Here is a 21,212-nt window from a genome sequence, read left to right as displayed (position 1 = left end):
GAAACGACGCAAGTCAAAATGAATGTCACTATGGCAAAATCACTGGAACATCTATAGATTGATATAATGGCGGAAAAATTGAAAAAAAAAATATTTTTTGAGATAATAAATAAATAAATTTCGACGAGACGAGAGAAAATAAAAAATTCTTATATTTTAAATTTTCTCTCGCCGTACGTCCAACCCATCAAACGACGCGCGTCGAAGGGTGGTGAAATAAAAGTACTTTGTGGTGATGAACGAACACAGCCGGCTCAGTCTGCCGGCGCCGAAATTAAAACTTAGTGGCAAATATCCTCTTTGAATTAAATTGAATATAGCACCCGACAAACAAATACTAGCGTATTTGTCGGGTGCTATATTTAATAAAAAAAATAATTCAAGCCTAGTAATCGACACTTCCCGGATGCGCAGTAGGAATTTTTCATATAAAAAATCTTCTGCGCAACGTCCATAGAGTAGAATTCTTTTCAACTTTCGTGCCGGGCTTAGAGTTACTAAATTATTCTATGGTGCCGGGAACCATAACTAAAAGTTTTCATTATCGCTGGCATGCAAAGTAACTCGACATGTTTTCGAGTTAGTATCTAAGTAGGTACTTAAGAGTAGAATGGGTAAATAAATTAAACACAAACATCGAAAAAAACGAACCTATGTATATTTCTTCTAAAAATGTCTTTAAAAATACCTATCATCGCTCCCTTATAGTATTTAGTATTTCCACAAGCCCTTTGTTGACTTTCAGTACAGCCAACTTGGTTTCGATCATCGTGAAATCACTAAGCTCCATCTGAAACAAATCTGTCATTACTTATTCCATTTAGGTATTATGTGTTCCAAAAGCCATGCTGGTCTTAGAAAAAATCATAATGTATATTAGCTGCTTATTGAACGCTAAAAGATATATGAACGGACTTATAAAAACGTATGTTACAACTTTTAGGCTATGAGTAAGGCATACTACGCAAATTCTAACATGTAGCCATGCATGGTCATTTCAAAATAGAAAAATTATTAATTTGGCATAGAAAAAATTTAAAATAAATATGCGGTGAATTAAGGATCGTGGCAAGTGGAAAATGTACCTAGTCTCCGCCTATTCATCCGGTAAAGAAGCGTGATTTTTTGTTTGTATCTATGCTCTTTATTATTTACATACAATCTACAGTTAAAACATAGGGTTGGCTACACTGCATATACAATCTTACCCCATCCGGTGGATCTTTATCCCTTGGCGGGAATCTGCCGTACATTCGCTCGCAGATAGCGCAAAGACCGCACCACGTACGGTATTTTATTGTATTTGCGTCAGACTAAAAGAAAACATAAAATATATTATTTTTAACCGAATTCAAAAAAGGTTGCGGTTCGCAATTCGATCGACCGTATTTTTTTTGTGAATGTGGATGAAGCGAAAGAAGAATGCAGGGATCGTGGCAAGTAGAGTGATGTATAGTCTTTGCCTACCCCTCCGGGAAAGAGGAGTGATTTTATGTATGTAATGTGCCTGTGTAATATTATAAAAAGAAAACATTTGTATTTTTGTTTGTAATGAATAAACTCGAAAAATGCTAGATCGTTTTTCATGATATTCGGCACAAAGAAAGAATACTAGACCTTAACATAGGCATTTTTTTCAAATCCTCATGGAAGTGAAGTTGAAGGTAGTTTAAAATAAAAGTACTGTGTTAATTGATTTAGTTATTATAATTGTGTTGTAACCATTATGAATGTATTTATGTAATACACGTAAATAAATTATTCTATTCTTAAATACGGTACTGCTCCAATAAGTATAACTAGGTACATCTCTCCTCTCACGGCTCTACTAGTAGAGATTTCTATTGAAATAAGAACAAAGGTGCTAGACCTTTGTATTTCAATTTCTGTGTTAAACGCTCCTATATTATATTCTTTTGTGTACATAAACAAATTAAAAAAAAAATTACGATAGATTACCTCTTCAGGATCACCCTCCTTGGTGATCGGCCTCTCGTACTTGAACCCGGAATCCAAGAGTGTCAGCTTGATGTCATCAGGTATGTTGTCTTCTTCCACGTAGCTGTCCCAGTCCATGATGGCTTTGAAGTGTTTCACTCTCTCCTCGGTAAGAATACCGCCCATCATGAGTAATAGGCCTTCTTCGATTCTCTGAAGTGAGAAGGTTAATTTTTTGTGTAGATAGATTAAATGGACAGATGCACATAAATAATTTATCCTAAGGTAATGTACAAAGGTTATCGCACTTTATGCAATCTCTTCCAGGCAACCACAAGAAATGAGAGAGAATTAGGTTCGGGGTAGTAAGAAAAATAAATACTTAGTGTAGTCTAAAATAAGAAGTCTAATTTTCAAATTGGGAAAATTGTTACTAGGTTTCGACCTACCATTTTAGATTACCATTTTAGAAGGGGAGCGAGAAAGATCAGACCAAAATAGCAATATTCCATACGCTTTTTTGACTTTTCCCAACTACTTTACTCGCGTTTTCATTCTGTTCCCCATCAAATGCACTTCGTTCGGAAATCATTAACACCCTGGGTGAAAAGTTTGATTTCTATCAAACCGTAGCCAGAAATAAACCTGGGACTTTCTCTGTCACAGACAACACACAGCAACTGCACCACAGAGGCTGACAACCTTAATAAAACATATCTGAAATAAATATCTAAAATTTATTTATTTCAGGTATCGATGATCCATACAACAAAATTGAAAATTAATGCTATCTATAAATTATATCACTTACTAACTCACCTCAATAGGCATCCTGTAGCTGCGACTCCTGAACTTCCTGAGCACGGTGAGGTAGAGCAGCTGTTTGGACTTCTTCAGGCTCACGAACCGCGCCGCGTAGTTCATGGGGGTGAGAGCTGCAAAACGATATCGCAAAAAACAACGTTATTTTATAAAAACAGACTAAATAAGCGACTTTGTTTAATACTACGTAGTGATAACATTGGCCTCCAGGCTCCAGGCCTCTGGCATGGCTGAAGATCTAACCTTTGGTGACGGTTGAGTCTGAAATATCGCTACCGCTACACCTACTTGCCATTCTTCTGAAAATATCTTATGTCACACTTAGAAGTATGTACACTAGGCTTTAAAACTAAGTGGTATAATGTACTTGGTTGGTATGACAGCTGAGACCGTCATCAAGACATTCAATCTATATGACAATATTTTATAAGTTTATCAAATTAAGAAGAAGCAGACCTACTCTCTAAAGCATAGGAGTCAATAGGCAACGTGAACTGGGCGTTCTGCCTGGAGAACACCCTGGGTATGTGCAGCCAGTCGCCCAAGCTGACGGCCGAAACTTTCATTTCTTTCAGGAGGTCCTGCATTTCTGGACCCAGGGGCCGGTCTGGGCGGGTGCGGTATGCTTCTTCTAGGACATAACGTCGCTGTAAAAACATTAATTTATAGCTTATTGCTAAAGCCACCTTATATCTAACATTGTATGATGTTGTATAGGTACAACATTTGTCAAAAGCCTCATACGATGTTAAAAGTAGTTATCGCTTGAAACTTTACTTCGCTTTTAATGCGAAGATTGCAAAAGCTCGGGTAATAACCTAAATTTCTCAATCCATGATCGATGTCTTTGGGCCTACCATGGGATGGGCCTCTTCTTTAAAGAGGTGAGGTCGCAACTTGGACTAACTAAGAATGAATTAAAGACGAAAAAACCTTCGTATAAAATTTAGTACGAATAACATCCTCATTATTCGTAATTAAAGAACGGTAGCACGGTTATTTGGTCAAATTAGGCACGGCAAAATACCCTCGGGAGCTTAGGTTACAAAGACTAAAATAAGTCAACACTTTTTTTTTATGAATCAAAAAGCTTTTTATTGACCACTCCCTTGAATCTTCACCCATGGGGTGTGGAACTCCTGGCACCTACCGTACTAGCCTACCCATTAAAACCCTCTCGTATGCTCGTGCACCCATTTTGAGGGCCTCATGCGATCACATGGAGTTCCACTAACCAGCACCATTTTCTGTCAAATTACCTTCGTATCAAACTCGGTCTCAATAGCATCCTCATCGACCTCCCTGTGCAAATACTTCAGGATGTCGTCATCGAGAAATGAATCGTTCTTCCTGGGCGCCCCTGACTTGATGAATGGCAGCACTGTTATCTCGTCATCATCAGGAATGGCTATGGACCCTCGGGAGCTTGGGTTCTTTGAGTCGGACCTGATGCCGGCTATCTGTTATAACAGTCAATAACACATACATATTCACGTCTATATCCCTAGTGGGGTAGACAGAACCAAATAGTCTTAAAAAGACTGATAAGCCACGTTTAGCTAACGAATAACAACGACGAACAGTCAATAATATCAATTTTTATTTCCTCCTCGCGTTAGTCCCGGTTTCATCGTCACCCTCCTTCCAATCTCCAATGCAAAGATAGTATAATATAATAAAAAATCACTTTCTTTATATTGATAGCATATTGCTTTGACTCTAGACCATGGTACAGTTCCACCATTTCATTTACCATTGCCCGTGAATTTGCCTAAAGTGTTCTATTCCCATGGGAGTGGGATTACTGTTCCCATGGGAATTTTGTGAAATTCTCTCTTGTAAGTGGTAAGCAAAATTTGGCACTTTGGGGAATTTCCAATTCATAAAAACAGTCACATGTTATTTAAGTATTTTACCGACACATCTATGGCGATTGCCGCGCGCTACCCTTTTATAGGTAAGATGTGTGCCTACACGAAAAAGTTTAAAGTCACCTGTGTTTCGGGGTCCTGCTGCGCCTGCGCCGCGAGTCCAGCTGAGGTCAGCCGGTCGCTGGGTTGCCGACCTTTGCGACGTCTCTTGCCCCGTCTGCGTCCTTCTCCAGCTAAAACCACAGAAAAATATAGCAGGTTTTTAAATAGGCGGACACGATATAAACTTACTTTATAAAAGAATAACCTTATATGTATATGAAGAATATTGAGGAAAAATAAATAAAAAACTCATTTTTTCAGGGTTATAAATAAATAAATAATAAATAAATATATACGGGACAAATTACACTGATTGAGTTAGCCTCGAAGTAAGTTCGACACTTGTGTTACGAGATACTAACTCAACGATACTATATTTTATAATAAATACTTATATAGATAAACATCCAAGACCCAGGACAATCAGAAAAAGTTCTTTTCTCATCATGCCCTGGCCGGGATTCGAACCCGGGACCTCCGGTGTCACAGACAAGCGTACTACCGCTGAGCCACAGAGGCCGTTGTGTTTTGTCGAACCTCATAATTTATAACGTTTTTTCCAAGGCGTGAGGCGAGTGATTCTTAAAGAGCCACTCTTCTTTGAAGCAGTGGAGCAAAGAAGAGTAAAACCTTACCGTCGTCCAGATTAGCCAAAGCTGCCTCGCTGCCTTCATTGGACTCCTTGCCTTTTGATCGCTGAGAGGTTGGAACGTCTGCCTTGTTATTCTTGATCTTGGGAACTTTACCCAGGTTCAATGCTTTGAGTTGGTTCTGTAAATTACAATATAAAGCGTAAAGTTGGATTAAATAGCGGGTAGGCTTAAAACCGCAGCCAGGAGTCTCGCAGCTATCCTATTTGCAACATAAATATCTAATGTAAAGATTAGCTATCACCCAACGATCCCATTTTGGATATAATATGAACTTCTCATATAATGTAAGTTATGAAAACCCTTAAGAAACTTGAATTTTGTTCTTCTTATAAAGCACAAAATAAAACGAATGACCACTAAGTACCTCAAGTTTTCGAAAGAAGTCTTCAGTGTCATGCATCAACTGTTTCTCTCTAATGACCACCTTCTTTGGTAGCCTGATCGCGGGCAGCTTCATTCGTTTTCTTTGCCCAGTAGTTCCCCAAGCGGTCATAGAAAGAACTATATTCGATGCGATCCTTTTCCTGCTTTTAGGTGCATAATTTATGACTATTTTAGTCAAATGCATCAAGGTGCAGTCACAAGGAGAAGGCGGTGGAACAATAGGAAGCAACTTCAAAGGTTTGCGTTTCGTCTTTTTCAGTTTTGGCGTCACTAAATTATCTCCGGTCACGAAAAAACTTTTCTCTTTCGATTTCTTATCTTTATATTTTATTATTGGCAACAATTTCGTTTTAGATATTAGGAATGGCAACATTGTAATTTTTATTATTGAGAAACGGTAAAATTAGGTTTACTCGGCCGTTATCACCGGCAGAACTAAGCGGTAAACACTATCGGTGATGTCGGAGTCGCGAAGTTATTGATTTTCACTTATCAGGTATTAAATGTTTTGATTGTAACGGTCTAGTTATTTTTTAAGTAGGAAAATTACTCAGTAAAATGATAAAACTACGCTACTCGGCATAGCCTAGCATATCAATTTCTTTTTGAAAATTAGCAAATCATCAGACTTAGATGGTCTTGATTTTCTGATGAGAACAATTTTGGTACGGCCTTTGGTACCACAGCACATTCATGATTATTGTAATGTTTAGATAAAAAATGGATCCATCTCTTTTCCATCGACGTCTTTAAAGGCGACTAAGGGATAGGCTTATAAACTTCAGATTCTTCTTTAGGCACTTACTATTAGGGTACTTATTTGTTACTTATTTGCTGATGCTGTGTTCATCTGTGATCCTGACCACGAAAACAGCACTCCGTGTAAAGTGGCACCTTCAGTCTTAATAACTAGTAGCGGCGAGAAGGGGAAATTTCTTAGCACTGAATCTTCACCACCGGGATGTTTTTAAGACAGGTTCCGCAAAAGGAACATATCTTACTTTTGCAAGACAGCTCACTGTACTACAAGAACAAAATTAACACAGACTAGGAAAACCTTTACCTTTTTCACGTTCCTGACGCTGGGTAGCTCCTTAACGGTGATAGTTCTCTGCGCAAGCACAAGTGGCGAGGCGAGAGGGGGGAGTTGTTCGCACTGGCCCTTCGCGAGCCGGATGTGGGCGCCTTCAGACAGGTTCAGAGAAGGCAGTGTCGATCGCTCGTTAGTGACTGTCGTTTGAGCTACTGTCAACTCGGAGGTCGCGTAGCCGTGGAAGTAAAGTGTTTCCTGATGAAATAAATATATGTTAAACTCGTTTAGGTAAATGGTAGAACAGCATTTAACCAGTAAACGTTATTTGAGTTTTGATGTTTTTCCTGTCCATTTTAAGACGCCTGGGGTATGCCTATGATGATCCAGGAGTGAGCTAGAAGTAAGTCAGGTCCCACGAGCGACTCCCTTCTGATCACCTCGATCTTGTCAAATCCTCCTGTAATCTAGCCCAACTTTGAACCTTTTGCGCTAGCACGTCCTAGGTAAACGTATTTATACATCTATACTAATATTATAAAGCTGAAGAGTTTGTTTTGTTTGTTTGTTTGTTTGTTTGTTTAAACGCGCTAATCTCAGAAACTACTGAACCGATTTGAATAATTCTTTCACTGTTAGATAGTCTATTTATCGAGGAAGGCTATAGGCTACATTTTATCCCGGATTTCCTACGGGAAACGTCAACAATGCAGGTGAAAGTTGAATGAGTCGGCCATCTGCGAGCTTTCCACGCGAACGCTGCGCAAACCAACAAAGATATAGTAAAACAATGTACTAAAGATGTGAAGTACTCATTTTTTGCCACAAAAAAGTCCGCGAGAGCATATATCTATCTCTTAAGGTTTACTTACAATAACCACTTTTATGTTCATTTTTTAAGATTATTTTTTCATTATAAACATAAGTTATTTTGAAACCAATTTTCTTTATTTCAGTATTAATCCTTATCCAAATAAATATGTTTATTACTTTCGGCTTTTCATGTAGACTAAAATTGCCATTTACAGTATATAAATCAGACGAATAGGTTTTGAGATATAGTCGTTATAAGCAATTTGCAGCGAAACATTTAATACGGCGAACCAGCGTTCTTTCTAATACGCGTGACCGCCTGTATATATCTATTCCACGCGGACGAAGTCGCGGGCACAGCTAGTTATAGATATAGCCTCTTACAAACTTCACGGGAAAAAGATGGAGTGGTCCTATTCAAATGTACTAAAAACCACAAGGTACTTCAAAGTACTTAATCGCAATTTATAAAATCCAGCAGTGAGTATTTTTTCTTGACCCTAAGCCTAGAAATTTCAGTCAAAATCCAAACCTGACTGTGACTCCTTCGCAAGTCCAGCACGATAGCTGTCCTCTGATGCGGTTGGTCTGGCGTGAGACATCGCCTGGACCCCCTGGACTTGCCGCTGGCGAGGGTCGGCGCTGGCGTATGTGGACGAGAGTCAGTCTCCGTGTACCTTAAAGCAAGAGGTTGAAAGAACTTTACGGATCTGTTCCACTGTCTGAACCTTGAGAAAACAAGCAGCTTTTACCCTGATCCAATATTGCTGCGAATAAAATTGCGGATGAAGTTTTATTTACAAATCAGGCTTAACCAAACCCAATAGTCAAAAATAAAACACCAGGCTCTTCTACAGAGTACATACCGTCTAAACATATCCTCCGTGACGATGTCATGAGGACTCCTTATTTTCTCCGAAGAATTTTGGTCTTGGAACTTCGTAAGGTCTTCTGGGATGTAATGAGATTTCCCTTCCAGAACCTAAAGAATAAAGTACATAAGAAATGTCGAATGAACCAAGTATGTAGTACGTATTTATAAGTCTCCTTACTAAATAAACTTAGATACTCACGAATTTTTCCCATCGACAACAACATCAACATGGTAAAGGGCACAATCCCCTGAGAAGTAGATAAATAAAAAAATACAGAATATAAACTTCGGATTCGCCTATACCTCGACTATGAAAGAGATTTTCCAGAAATAAGCTTTTATTCCTGAAACTATGTAAGTTAGATTATTCGCCAATTTTCAATTTATTCGTTTTTTATAAATTGGAACCTTTTTTTTTTATTTATTTATTTATTTATTTAGTTCACCAACAATCGAAACAACATAATATACAAAGATGATACATGTATAAAAGAATTAGTTCTAATTGATCGACCAATTAAAGGTAAACCCAGCATGCAATGGGTAACAATCCATATTTTTAATGTGTGTGTAGGTAGTATTACAAGATATGAGAAATGAAGAAGAAAATAATATTCGATGACAACTTTTTGCACTGAATATTCGTATTTTTACACGGAGCTAATTCACACACGTCTTTCCAGTTTGACAGGCTACGGAAGAATAAATTGGTAGAAGGAACTTGTATACTTTAGATCTTACCCAGCTGTCTTTTGCCCTCCTAACGACCTCCTTGGCCTCTGTGTCGGCAGGATGGTTGCACAGCACTGAACAGGAATGCGGGAACGGGTTGTACAACCCAGCGTACGGCCGCAGCATGAACGGCGCTGGTGATACGTCGCATCTTAAGTCTATCTGACTCTGTGGGGTATTAGAAATAAATTATTAGTGAAATACAACACATTATTTCTAAATAAATATAATGAACTACGACGAAAAAAACGTTGACTGTTCATCACTCACTTCATCATTCCTGCCAGAGGAGATTGTGTCGTGTGGTTCCCGTTACTTTATAGTAATAACAATTCAATTTCCTCCCTTTGAATGTAGTAGAATAGGCATATTCTTTTTATGCAGCTTTACATACATACGACATACATACATATAATCACGTCTTTATCCCTTACGGGGAAGACAGAGCCAACAGTCTTGTAAAGACTGATAGGCCCCGTTCAGCTGTTTGAGGTAGTGATAGAATTTAGATTCAAATAGTGACAGGTTGCTAGCCCATCGCCTAAAAGAAAAATCTCACGTTTATAAGCCTATCCTTTAGTCGCTTTTTACGACATCCATGGAAATGAGGCGGAGTGGTTCTATTCTTTTTTTTATGGGTGCCGGGAACCACACGGCACGGCACGCAGCTTTAACTATGATCAAAGTTAAAGTCCTCCAGCCAGTCCAGCGCTCCTCTACGAGGTGAGGATGTTACCTACCGGGACTAACGCCAGGAGGAAGAATTTATTGGGGACTAAATGGCATTATGACTAAAAACTATACCCATTAACTAAGACAGTGTCTAGTCGGGCATACAGCGTTTTTGCACCATGTTATATCAGTTTATACGCTGTTTAAGAGGACCCCGAGCTAACTGCTTGAGGTATAGGAAGCAAAAGACTGGTATCAACATACCTTTTCTCTCGGGAACGATGGCTTGTCAGTGACACTAGCTAAAAGTCCCGTATTGCTGGTAAGCCCCATTTTACTATTTGTTTACCAAATCCCACACTTCAACTGTATAAAATATCGATCAAACTGACGCTAGTAACTATACTAAGTCGATAAAAATAATGGTATAAAATTTTCCGAAGATTTGTTTTATGATGCTTTCAAGTCAGCAGCAGATGACGGTATGTCAGAATAATAAAAAGGAAGTTGTAAATAGAGGGGTTACATAAATTGGGGTATTAGAAAAATATGTCCAATAGTAATAAATAATAAGGTGCATTATAGCGAACAATCGTTGAAATGATATAAGAACTTTTTAAAGATGCTAGAAAGAAGAAACCTACTTATATCTTCTTACAGAACAAAATCAAACTTTTCTATCTTCGAATATTTAGTTTTTTTTTCGAATATTCATTATGTGCTCAGGAAGTAAATATGACAGATATTACATGCCTTAATAAAATAGATACAGAAAAAGCTGAACTCTACCTTTGATATTTGGTGAATATAAATAAATGTGTTAGCGAGAGAAATTGAATCTTGTCGCAAATGTAGGTTTCCTCTCAGAAAACAGAAATCATCTAAATATAAACATAATAAAAGGATGTAAGCGGCCAACAAAAACGCAAACGGAATTTTTCCACATATATTATTCAAAAAAATTTACACAAAAGCACTAAGACATCCATTTAACCTTATTGTCTAAATAAATGAAGTTTTAAACCGACACGCAACCTCTTAATTAAGATATAATTTTTCTCTAAAAATAATACTCATCTCTTTTAATGTCAGAATGAAAACTATGGCTTTACCCAACGTAACATCTAAAAAGCGCCTTATGAAATTAGTAAAGATATCTAATATATCTTACATAAATAACTTCAATTCTAAAAGGATTTGTTACAAATGGATTTTATATTACATTACAGTGCAATAGAGTTAATTATTGAATGTGTACATTGGGCGAAAATTACAACTTACAAATTACTTAAGACTTACTAGATTTTACCATTTATTATCGCGTAACTTATTTTTGTAGTGCATATAGAAAATATCGTCATGTCGATAACGTTTGCGTGTTTATCTATATAACTGTTCCATAGTTTTATGTCCTTAACTGTACGACGAAAATTTTGTCTTTATGTTACTATTGTAATTATAACATTTATAATTACAAATTTCACACAGCTATTTAATTTTCTTCATACAATGCCAATATTTGGCATTAATTGTAAATCGTTAATTGAAAATTTAAATGACGGAGACAAAGTCTGGATTCCATTGAAAAAAAAGTACTTAGTTTTCAAACCTTTCTTCTCAATTTCAAGTAATTTATTATTTACAAAACGTGTTTTTCACAACTTGCGTTAACATTAATGTTACAAAAACCATTTACCTGTAGGCACAATTAAATTAACTCAGAATATAACTTTTTTCGTGGTGAAAGCGATAGGTTCATACACACTTTCCGCGTTAATTCAATTCTTATTAGTCAAATTTTTTGACAAAACGAGTAAGTAGGAAAACTTCGTAGTTTTGTGTCAAATGACCATAAACTCATATTTATGAAACATAAATACGGGAAACTAATATATGGCTATTGTAAGCAGTCATAACGCTGAGTGGCCGGCGGTAATAACGCTCAATATAAATTGGTACAACCATGTGCAACTGGCATTTACTATACCACAATATCTTAATTTATCGTTAAATTATTGCATATAAGGCAATAAGATCAGATTTATTATTTAAAGATTTGCACAAAATAAGCACAAATATTTTTAAAGAGAAAATCATTTACTACGAGTTGTCAGAGTCACTAGTTTTTTATTAAAAGTTATTTCGTAACTTTGACTAAATATTTGTAATTAATTTGTGCAGATCTCATAGAGTAACACTGATAGATATGTGGTATGATTTTTCCATACATAAAACCACTTGTCAACACACATTTGAAAATATCTCAAATAAGAACTATCTATGGTTTTTGAAATGGAGAAAGAAATGACAGCATGTAATATTTTGATTGGAGGAGAAATAGTTGAGCAAGTGAAAGAGTTAGTATATCTAGGATCAAAGTTTACATCAGATGGCAAGTGTGATAGTGATATTGAAAGGAGAGTGAACGCGGGGAACATGGTGAATGGAGCTTTGTATGCCTTTATGAGCAGTCAGAAACTATCCAAACAGGCTCGACTGGCTGTGCATAGGGGCGTGTTGGTCCCGACATTAATGTATAGGAGTGAAAGTTGGGTATGGCAAACGAAGCACGAAAGCAGAATAAATGCAGTGGAAATGAGAGCGTTAAGGAGTATGATGGGTGTGAAATTGAGTGACAGGATAAGGAACAGCGTGATAAGAGAATGTTGTGATGTGAAAGAAGATGTAGTTACAGGAATAGAAAAGGGTATGTTGAGATGGTTCGGTCATGTGGAGAGGATGAATGAAAACAGGTTGACTAAGCAGATATACCTACATGGAGGGTGTAGAGGGAAAGGTCGGAGTGGGAAGACCTAGACGAACGTATCTTGATCAAATTAAGGACGTCCTGGTAAAGGGTCAGGTCAAAAGTACCCGAAACCGCCGAGCTTGCATGAAGAGAGTTATGAATGTGGATGAAGCGAAGGAAATATGCAGAGATCGTGGCAAGTGGAAAGAGGTAGTCTCTGCCTACCCCTCCGGGAAAGAGGCGTGATTTTATGTATGTATGTAAGAACTATCTTAATAAATACCATTATGGGAATAATAAATTATGTTAAAACAACGTAAATATATTTTACGGAAATTGATTCTAAGAAATACATAGTAAGAGTGATCGATATAAATATAACTGTAATCAAGACTTTGTAATTCGGTGATAAATTTTACCATCTCACCCCTGCCATGTCGATGAAAAAAAAAACCTTTTAGTCTGGGGTACAGGCAACAACATAAATAAACCGTAAAGTCAACATTTTAATCGGCAAGTAGTTTTAATCGTTGTATAATAATGAACTTTGAGAAAACTTACTTAACTTTTGGTAATATCATTAAAGACTCATCCCTTGTGTATTTATTCTCTTTAGTTTATTGAAAAAGACAGCCCCTGATACTAGTACTGTATGCGCATGGCGTATCTATTTTGAACTATTTTTAAATAGGCATTAGATTACTGTAGAAAACCACATGAAAATGGAGAATATGCCGTTTTTATAATTTTAAATCATGAAAATATATAGATTGCTATAAAACTTGCCTATAGTACTTTTGGCTTTGTCTTACACAAAAGAAATATTTAAGATTATATGTATGTAATTTCCCGAGTTGATATATCTAACCAAAATATTTGCTTACACCTGCTTTGACAAGAGTTGAATTTCTTGAAGAAACATATTTTTTCTGGACATTTGTTTTGTGAAAATACAATAATTATAATATACTGTCACACGCGAAGAAACAGCACCTTTGTTATATAGTAATAAGTTATTTGACTGCATTCAAATATTTGATGAGTGATAAATACGTAGGTATCTTCTACATAAATAAAAATTTTAATAGATTATGGACTTTACAGCTTTTGCGCAGGACTTAGCTCCCATGGAATTTTCAGAAAAAAATTAAAGCTTATGTTATTCTATTCTATTTGTGTACCAAATTTCATTGGATCTTTTCGCTTTATTATAAGTCTGGATGAGCAGAAGAAGCGACAGTGTGGGCGCTTTAAGAGAATATTTGAATTGAAAGAATATTTCAAGGTTGTTGCATATAAGTTGTAATAATATATCTCCAAACTAATAAAATTACGAAAGAAAGTTTGTTTATTATTTCTTCACGTGTTACCGAACGAATCTTCTCTTGAAACTTGGGGTAAAAGCTAGCTTATATAATTCTGAACCATTAAACTGTTTTCAGTCAAATAACCCATGTAAAAACATAAATTTTTCAAGTAGCACATGATAAGGTATTCTATGCCAATTTTCACATATTGTGTAAAAACATACATTTTTCAAGTAGCACATGATAAGGTATTCTATGCCAATTTTCACATATTGTGTAAAAACATAAATTTTTCAAGTAGCACATGATAAGGTATTCTATGCCAATTTTCACATATTGTGTAAAAACATAAATTTTTCAAGTAGCACATGATAAGGTATTCTATGCCAATTTTCACTTATTGTGACTCGTTTCTTAATATTCATTAAAATTTTAATTATGACTAGTTGTTAAAAATAAAAATTTGAGCATGGAAAATAAGCATACTACGAGACCATGCAACTATAAAATCATTATAAAATTACATAAATATAAATTACAACTGTAACACACACATACTTATGAAATAATTTCCGTCATCAATACTCTAGAAGTGAACACTTCTTATTTATTATATTACAAGTGTATTATTACAGATGAACATTACACTGGTTTTACGGTCAGCACACTACACGTGAACCTATCAGTGTTAAGGTATCGAACTCCACTCTGGTAGTTATCACTCAACAACAATAACGACGGAGTCGGGCGGAGGGCGCTAGGACGCGGGGCACTACGGGCGCGAGGCGCGGGCCGCCTCCTCCAGCGCGCGCACCTTGAGCTCGCGCTCGCGCTGCTGCCGCAGGAAGTCCTCGTGGTGCGCCGGGTGCAGGAACCCGCGCTCGCGCTCCAGCAGCAACTGGCGCTGCAGCTGCTCGTGCGCCGCCGCCTGCTGCGCCAGCTGCTCCGCGTACGGCCGCCCCAGCAGGTCCGGGTGAGGCAGCGGCCGGTACGGCCCGCCCGCCCCCAGCCCCAGCCCCAGCGCCTCTTGCTGGGCCTGCGCCGCCGCTTGCTGACCCGGGTGCAGGTGCAAGTGAGTGTGTGAATGTGCGTGAGTATGCGCGTGAGTGTGAGCGTGATACTCGGGATTGATCCCTGCCATCTGGAGTCGCACCATCGGATCCGCGGCGAGGGCGAGTCGCTCAGCCGCCTCGAGCTGCGCGGCCGCCACGCCGGGGTGCGGATGATGCGGGTGGTGGCCCGGCGCCGCCGATACCGGCACGGAGGGCGGAGCGCCCGAGGCAGCTGCAGGCGGGATGCCCAACCGTTCCAAGCGCTCGCGCTCCAACTGCGACAGGGCCGCTGGCCCGTGTCCCGGAGGGTATAAACCGAATTGAACAGGTATCGCGCCTTGCGGCGGCGGAGGCGGCATTCCGTATCTTCTGTGCATTTCCAACCAATGTGGGTCGAGTGCACGGGGACCGACGTTATTTTTTAACAATTCTTCTTTTAACCTATCGTTTAACTCTCGCTCTCGTAGTTCCCTTATCTCCCTGTCTCTCTTTTCTCTTTCGAGATGTTCTAGTTCGAGCCGCTCTCGCGCACCCGCAGCACCATACATAGAAGAGAGCTGATATTGTAGCATGGGATCCATGCAATGACGTGGTAAATTCCCAGGGCTAAATCCGGCATGCGGGCGTGCATACTCGGATAATTGTCGTAAAGCCGGGGTGTCAGGATAACCAGGAGGCCTTGGAAACCTGTCATATGGTGATGTTATAGTTTCTATCGCCCCTCTGGATGGCGGTTTAGTATCGGGTTTCTCAGGTGTCGCTATCTTTCGATGTGCTTGTTGAGCTATCTTTTCTCTTTCCTCTCTATCTCTTTCTGCTTGTTTCCGCAGCCGCTCCTCACGTTTTCGTGCCAACTTTGATTCTGGCACTGGTTTGAAGATAAGATCAGTTCGCGTGCACGAATTATAATCGCCACGGTTCCAATGCCTTAAGAATATTGCTGACTGTGATCTATGACATTCTGTATCTTCGATTTTAGGCTCTGGACTAGGCCCGTGAGGTATATGTGCTGGGCTTGGAACTTCTTCCTCTTCTGGCTGAGATTGTGTTTCAAGTTTGAGCTCAGGCGTTTCGTCAGCCAACGGCCTTGATGGCCCGCGTAAATGAGGATGACCATGGGCTAATTGATGAGGGGATCCGGATCTATGAGCCTGTAATCCCGCAGCAGCCTGAGCGTGCAAACGTAAGCTTTCAATTGAACTGGGACCAGGTCCAGGAGGTAGGCCAAGCCCCATTGGATGACCCATTGATGGGGGTTGAATCATAAGGTGATTTGGATTGCCTGGGAGCATTTTGGGATGATGTCTTAATAACATAGAATCAGCCGGGGACAACCGCTCTGGATGGTGAGCTAAATGATGCGAGTGATGATGTGTATGATTATTTGTGACATTAACACTCGAAGAAGAACTGGTTGTTTGAGAAACACTGGCTGATAAGTGATGGGGAGAGCTTGAATGAGAGCTACTTTTCTGTTGTGTATTAATTTTATGTTGGATAGACTGGGAAGAACTACTAGAAGTAGAATGAGATATAGATAGGGTATGATTGGTCCCCCCGCCAGCATGACTGGGTTGTTTTTCTGTACTCGTGTGCACTGCACTGTGATGGCTTGTGGAATGATGATGCGTCATAGTAGTCTCGTGCAACTGATGTCTTTCTGTTGCATTCGGATTTCTCGGGTCATCACTACTCTCTGATATTTCTCTTAAGGATCTGGTAGTCACTGAAGAACTGGTACTGTGATGAGAGCTAAGCATCGTCGTAGATTCGATTGTTGACGGTTTAACTGGATCATGCCGTCCTGGCGTGCTAGATCCAGGATGCATTGGTGGTATTGGATGTGGTTGTGGTAATGGACCATATGGGTAGGGGTAAGGCATTGAATACCCAGGATGTGGGTGTGGGTAATAAGGATGCATTGCATGTGCGGCCGCAGCTGCTGAGAGTTGAAAGATTGAAGGATGCAACAAAGGATGATGTGGATGATGAAGAGGCGATGCAAATGGATGGGGATGTGGATGTCCCGGTTGCTGTCCAGAATGCATTACTGGTCCTGGTATAGTTGCAGGTATTGTAAGTGGCGTTGGGTTCATCAAATTAAGAGCTGAATGTGATACCGGAGTATTGGGTTGGACAGGGGAGGCAGATATTTGTCGCGGTTGTGATGGACTGGTTAAATGCCTTGAGAAGGGTGAGGTTGTGGCTGAAGGATGGGGGCCATGACCTGGAGTTCCATTATGACTTGGTTGACTCTTAATTGGAGTTGGAGTATGGGGACTCTTTACTGGAGGCACAGTACTCACTGAATCTGAACCACTGCCTTGACTTGTATTTGCAGAAGAAATGTGAGGTTGGTGCAAAAAGTCAGGTTCCTTCTTTATACTCTCTATTCTAGGTCCAAGGAATGCACTAGGCATATTAGAACCTTCATTTGTAGGTTGACTTGGTGGTCTACTATTATTCTCAACACTTGATATAGATTCTCTATCTCTTTCTGTACTTAAGTGTTGTGCTATGGCACTTCCAATGGGATAACCAGGCACTTTAACTTCTTTCAATGACTGCAATGGATCTGTACCCTGTGTAGACAGATTAGCCGGCATATTGTCAGGCACTTCTTGTTTGATCTTTAAGTCCTGGGGCATTGAGTCACTTGGATTAGATGGAGGTGGTATTAAATTACTGCCTGGAAGGCTGTGTGATGGGGGCACTTGTTGTATTAATGGTGGTAGTGAACCTGGTTTATCTAGACCAGGATGTCCAGGGTGTCCATATAAAGAAGTAGGCATGAACCCATAGGGTCCGACATTTGAACCGCTTCCTACAGATATCAATGGACCAGGAGGAAGCAAACCAGCAATGGTTGGCTGGCTGAGAGGAGGAGGCATACTTTGACCTGATACAGGGATCGAGGGTGCCTCTGTGGATCTCACTCCAAGATTTTCTGGCCTAACAGGAGGTTGGAATAGAGGTTGTCTCAAACTATTTTCTCGAGAGTCTAATTTAGGAGGCATTGGTTGTGTCTTCAAGTCTGTTGGCTGTTTATCATCAACATCAGATTCCTTATTTTCTTGAGCTGGAGAAATTGGTTCTGTATTGGTAGTAGTTGGATGTTCCATTGGAGGAGGCGAGGAGCCCCTTGTGTTAGTAGGTGATGGGCTAATTCTTTGCAATGTATCCAGTCTTGGTGCATTGGGGGAGTCCACCTTACTTGCTGTTGATATTGTTGCTGTAAATATTTCTGCTGTATTCTGGTTTTTCATTTCACTGGTTTCATCTCTTGGTTCTAATTTAATAACCGTTTTAAGTGGATTCATATGAGGGTTATGTTTACTAGGATCACTAGCAAAATTTATGTTGGGAGGATATGGAAATGAAGGTAATCCCGTAGAGAAGTCTTTTGCATTTCTTATGAGGGGATTATCTTTGGGAATATTCATGGGATTGAATATATTATTTGGCATTCCACCTTCAATTTTTATGCTATGATTTAATTTAGGATTATAAATATGACTGTCTTTGACAAAGAAATTAGTATTTTCTAAATTAAGTGGTTTATTATTTTGGTTCAGTGGATGTCCAGGACGATGTGCAAGTGGATCCTTATGGATATCATCTTTTTGCAAATTGAGTGTTTGCTCTTCTGTATCCACTTCTTCTTTGATTTTAATTTTTTCCATTGCGTCTGTAGACATTGGTGTAACTTTAGGAATGATAAGTTCTGTTTTCGGAAATATTGCATTTGGAATTGTAAGTGGTCTGGATTCAACATTTTCAACACTTTTCAGTGGATTTGTATCAGCTTTAAAATCTAAAACATTTCTTTCATCCTTTTCTGGTACAACTTTAAATGCAGTTGGCATGGCATCTTTTTCAGTTTTGATTATAGGTTCAGGATTTACTTCAACCTTGACCTGTGTTTCTGCTGGCTTTGAACTTGATTTCTCAGGTTCTGCCTCTTTATTCTGGTCAATAATATCTTTATCAGTCTTATTGAAACTAAAATCACAAGCTTCAGGCTCAGGTTCCACAATTTCCTCCATTGCTGAAAAACTGTCATTTGTTAGACTTCCTGATGGGCTCTCAGGGGGATTTTCCTCAGCCTTTTTCTTTTTTATTTGAACATCCCCATCCATTATACCTTCTATTTTTGAATCATCTGGAAGACGCTTCTTAACTTTTGATACATCTACTTTACCATTAGACACTAAAACCTTTTTCTTCACATCTTTGCTGACTGGTGAAGATAAAACCTTTTCTGTTATATTGTTGTTTGTACTTTGTGTATTTGGTTTGTTGCTAGGTTTTGTTTTAGATTTTGAATCATTATCACTTTCATCTTGTCCTTTCTTACTATTTGGAGTAGTTTGTTCTTTAGATTTATTTCTTGTCCTCATCCTACTCGGTGAATCTTCAGGATTGTCAGTCCTGCCATTATCTGCTTTAGCCATATCACCTGCTTCCCTAGAATCACTGTCTTCTTCAGAATTCTCATCTTCTGTAACAGAACTCATTTCTCCACCCTCTTTTGGGTTTGGTGATGGTCTAGAACCATTGGTATCGGGAACTGTAGGAGTAGCTTCAGGTGTTTGTTCTTTAGGTGTACCTGCACGTGAGTTTCTTGTATTACGCACTCGCCTTAATGATGCTTGCCTTCTTCTTCTATGTGGTCTATTACTACTAGCACCTGGTGTCTTTTTCCACAAATAATAAAACTCGACAAGTTCCGCAGTGTCCTTATGAGGTAAAAGATCTTTTTTTATTTTGAAAAAATTCTTACCAAATTGACGGATACCTTTTACAAATCGTTTAGTTTCTTCTTCAGACCATTTCTTTTCAATTCCTTTTGGTACTGGGCACTTCACAAGAGCTTGCAGAGCACGTCCAGGGTCATACCCAGAGTCATGTAAAACGTCTAATGCATTTATAGTAGTGTCATCACGGCTAGCAGCTACACAGCCGTCATCTGGGGATCCCCCGTCACACATTCCAGCAAATGCTGCCATAGAACGAGCAGCTCTTAAGTACATAACCAGATCCCGGTCAGTCGCCTGCGCAGGCAGCCACCGCAATTCTTCGCCTCCTGGACACGGTTCGTCAGGACCGAGTGGACCATTCAACCGTATGTCAGGCAGACACGCATAGATATCCTTGTCTTTCACGGGTTGGTTCGGTGTGCCCACTTGAACCTCCCCTTGATTTTGTGCCATGTTTCGAAAATAATGGTCTATTTACATTAGACCACTTACCACTCATTCACATTTCACTAAGTGTCGTTTATAAACATATTATTTTCATACAACTTTAAGCACAAGCAATTAAACATCCATTTTAAAGATATCTCCAATAGTTCTTTGGCCGATAAGTATGCCAATACACATAATAATTACTTTTAATGGCCTCCATTACACTGTGAATTGTACTGCATTTTACGATCTTACATGCAGACCACGTTATTCAAATACTAAACTCACTTAATTTCCTGGATGAAAACAAGATTTTTAATATAATAAATAAGCATATTTTACTAATTTATCAATAAATGCTATCAACATGCTACCCTTTTGTTTAGCTTCGCCTTTCTTTGATCACATCATAGACAACTTCATTTCTATAAAATGGCTGCCACGAGAGACTATTTCGTTTCTAATCCTTTACACGCAGATTCATGGAATTAAATATAGAAGTGGTAAATTGGTTAATAAATTAAGGATATCAGTATAGTATTTGCTACATGAAAAATCAAACTTAAAAAGATTATCGTGTATACATTCATAGTTGATCATTATTGTAAGTAGATTTGTAATTTAAACAAAACCATATTCTTAATTATTGTTGGAAGGACTTGCAAGGAACGGAACTCAACTCAATATTTGAATATGAGTGGGGTTGTATCACTGACGTGAAATACAGAGAATATAATATTAAAGGGATCAGTGATGGATTAGTGAGTTGTTGAATATATACCTCTGAGCTGAGTTCCTGTTTCATTTTATCATGACATTAATTATCAAATAGGACACAAAATGCCGTCAAACATTACTTAAAGTGGATAATCTAACTAAAGCTACTGTAGTGTGACATTAGTGATGTCACCATACTACAAATAACATATTTGTTGTTTTGACGACTGCTAGGACGTTCTTCATTAGTCTTGATTTGATGAGCAGAGCACCGTTCTGCGATATCAGAACTGTAACATTTATGGCG

General features: G+C 38.8%; 2 protein-coding genes across 3 annotated transcripts; both read right to left on the bottom strand.

The window, feature by feature from the left end:
* Positions 1-650: 650 nt before the first annotated feature.
* Positions 651-10,448, bottom strand: LOC106137895 (uncharacterized). 2 transcript variants are annotated; one of them, XM_060947391.1, is made up of 13 exons: positions 10,156-10,448; positions 9,229-9,387; positions 8,480-8,595; positions 8,146-8,290; positions 6,834-7,058; positions 5,369-5,504; positions 4,755-4,864; positions 4,020-4,220; positions 3,221-3,407; positions 2,758-2,873; positions 1,960-2,151; positions 1,209-1,313; positions 651-790 (listed from the first exon to the last, which is right to left on the bottom strand). In XM_060947391.1, exons 1-13 carry the CDS (start codon positions 10,222-10,224, stop codon positions 692-694), a joined length of 1,860 nt encoding a protein of 619 aa, XP_060803374.1. In that variant the 5' UTR covers positions 10,225-10,448; the 3' UTR covers positions 651-691. The 2 variants fall into 2 exon arrangements, with proteins under 2 accessions (XP_060803374.1, XP_060803375.1); XM_060947392.1 differs by lacking the exons at positions 6,834-7,058; positions 8,146-8,290; positions 8,480-8,595; positions 9,229-9,387; positions 10,156-10,448 and adding an exon at positions 5,751-6,195.
* Positions 10,449-10,823: 375 nt separating this feature from the next.
* LOC106137894 (arginine-glutamic acid dipeptide repeats protein-like) lies at positions 10,824-20,593 on the bottom strand. The gene has a single exon (XM_060947121.1). It carries the CDS (start codon positions 20,210-20,212, stop codon positions 14,720-14,722), a length of 5,493 nt encoding a protein of 1,830 aa, XP_060803104.1. The 5' UTR covers positions 20,213-20,593; the 3' UTR covers positions 10,824-14,719.
* Between the last annotated feature and the right edge of the window lie 619 nt (positions 20,594-21,212).

Source organism: Amyelois transitella, chromosome 13, assembly GCF_032362555.1.
Source record: "Amyelois transitella isolate CPQ chromosome 13, ilAmyTran1.1, whole genome shotgun sequence".
Taxonomy (NCBI): domain Eukaryota; kingdom Metazoa; phylum Arthropoda; class Insecta; order Lepidoptera; family Pyralidae; genus Amyelois; species Amyelois transitella.
This window is presented reverse-complemented; position numbering and strand designations above follow the sequence as displayed.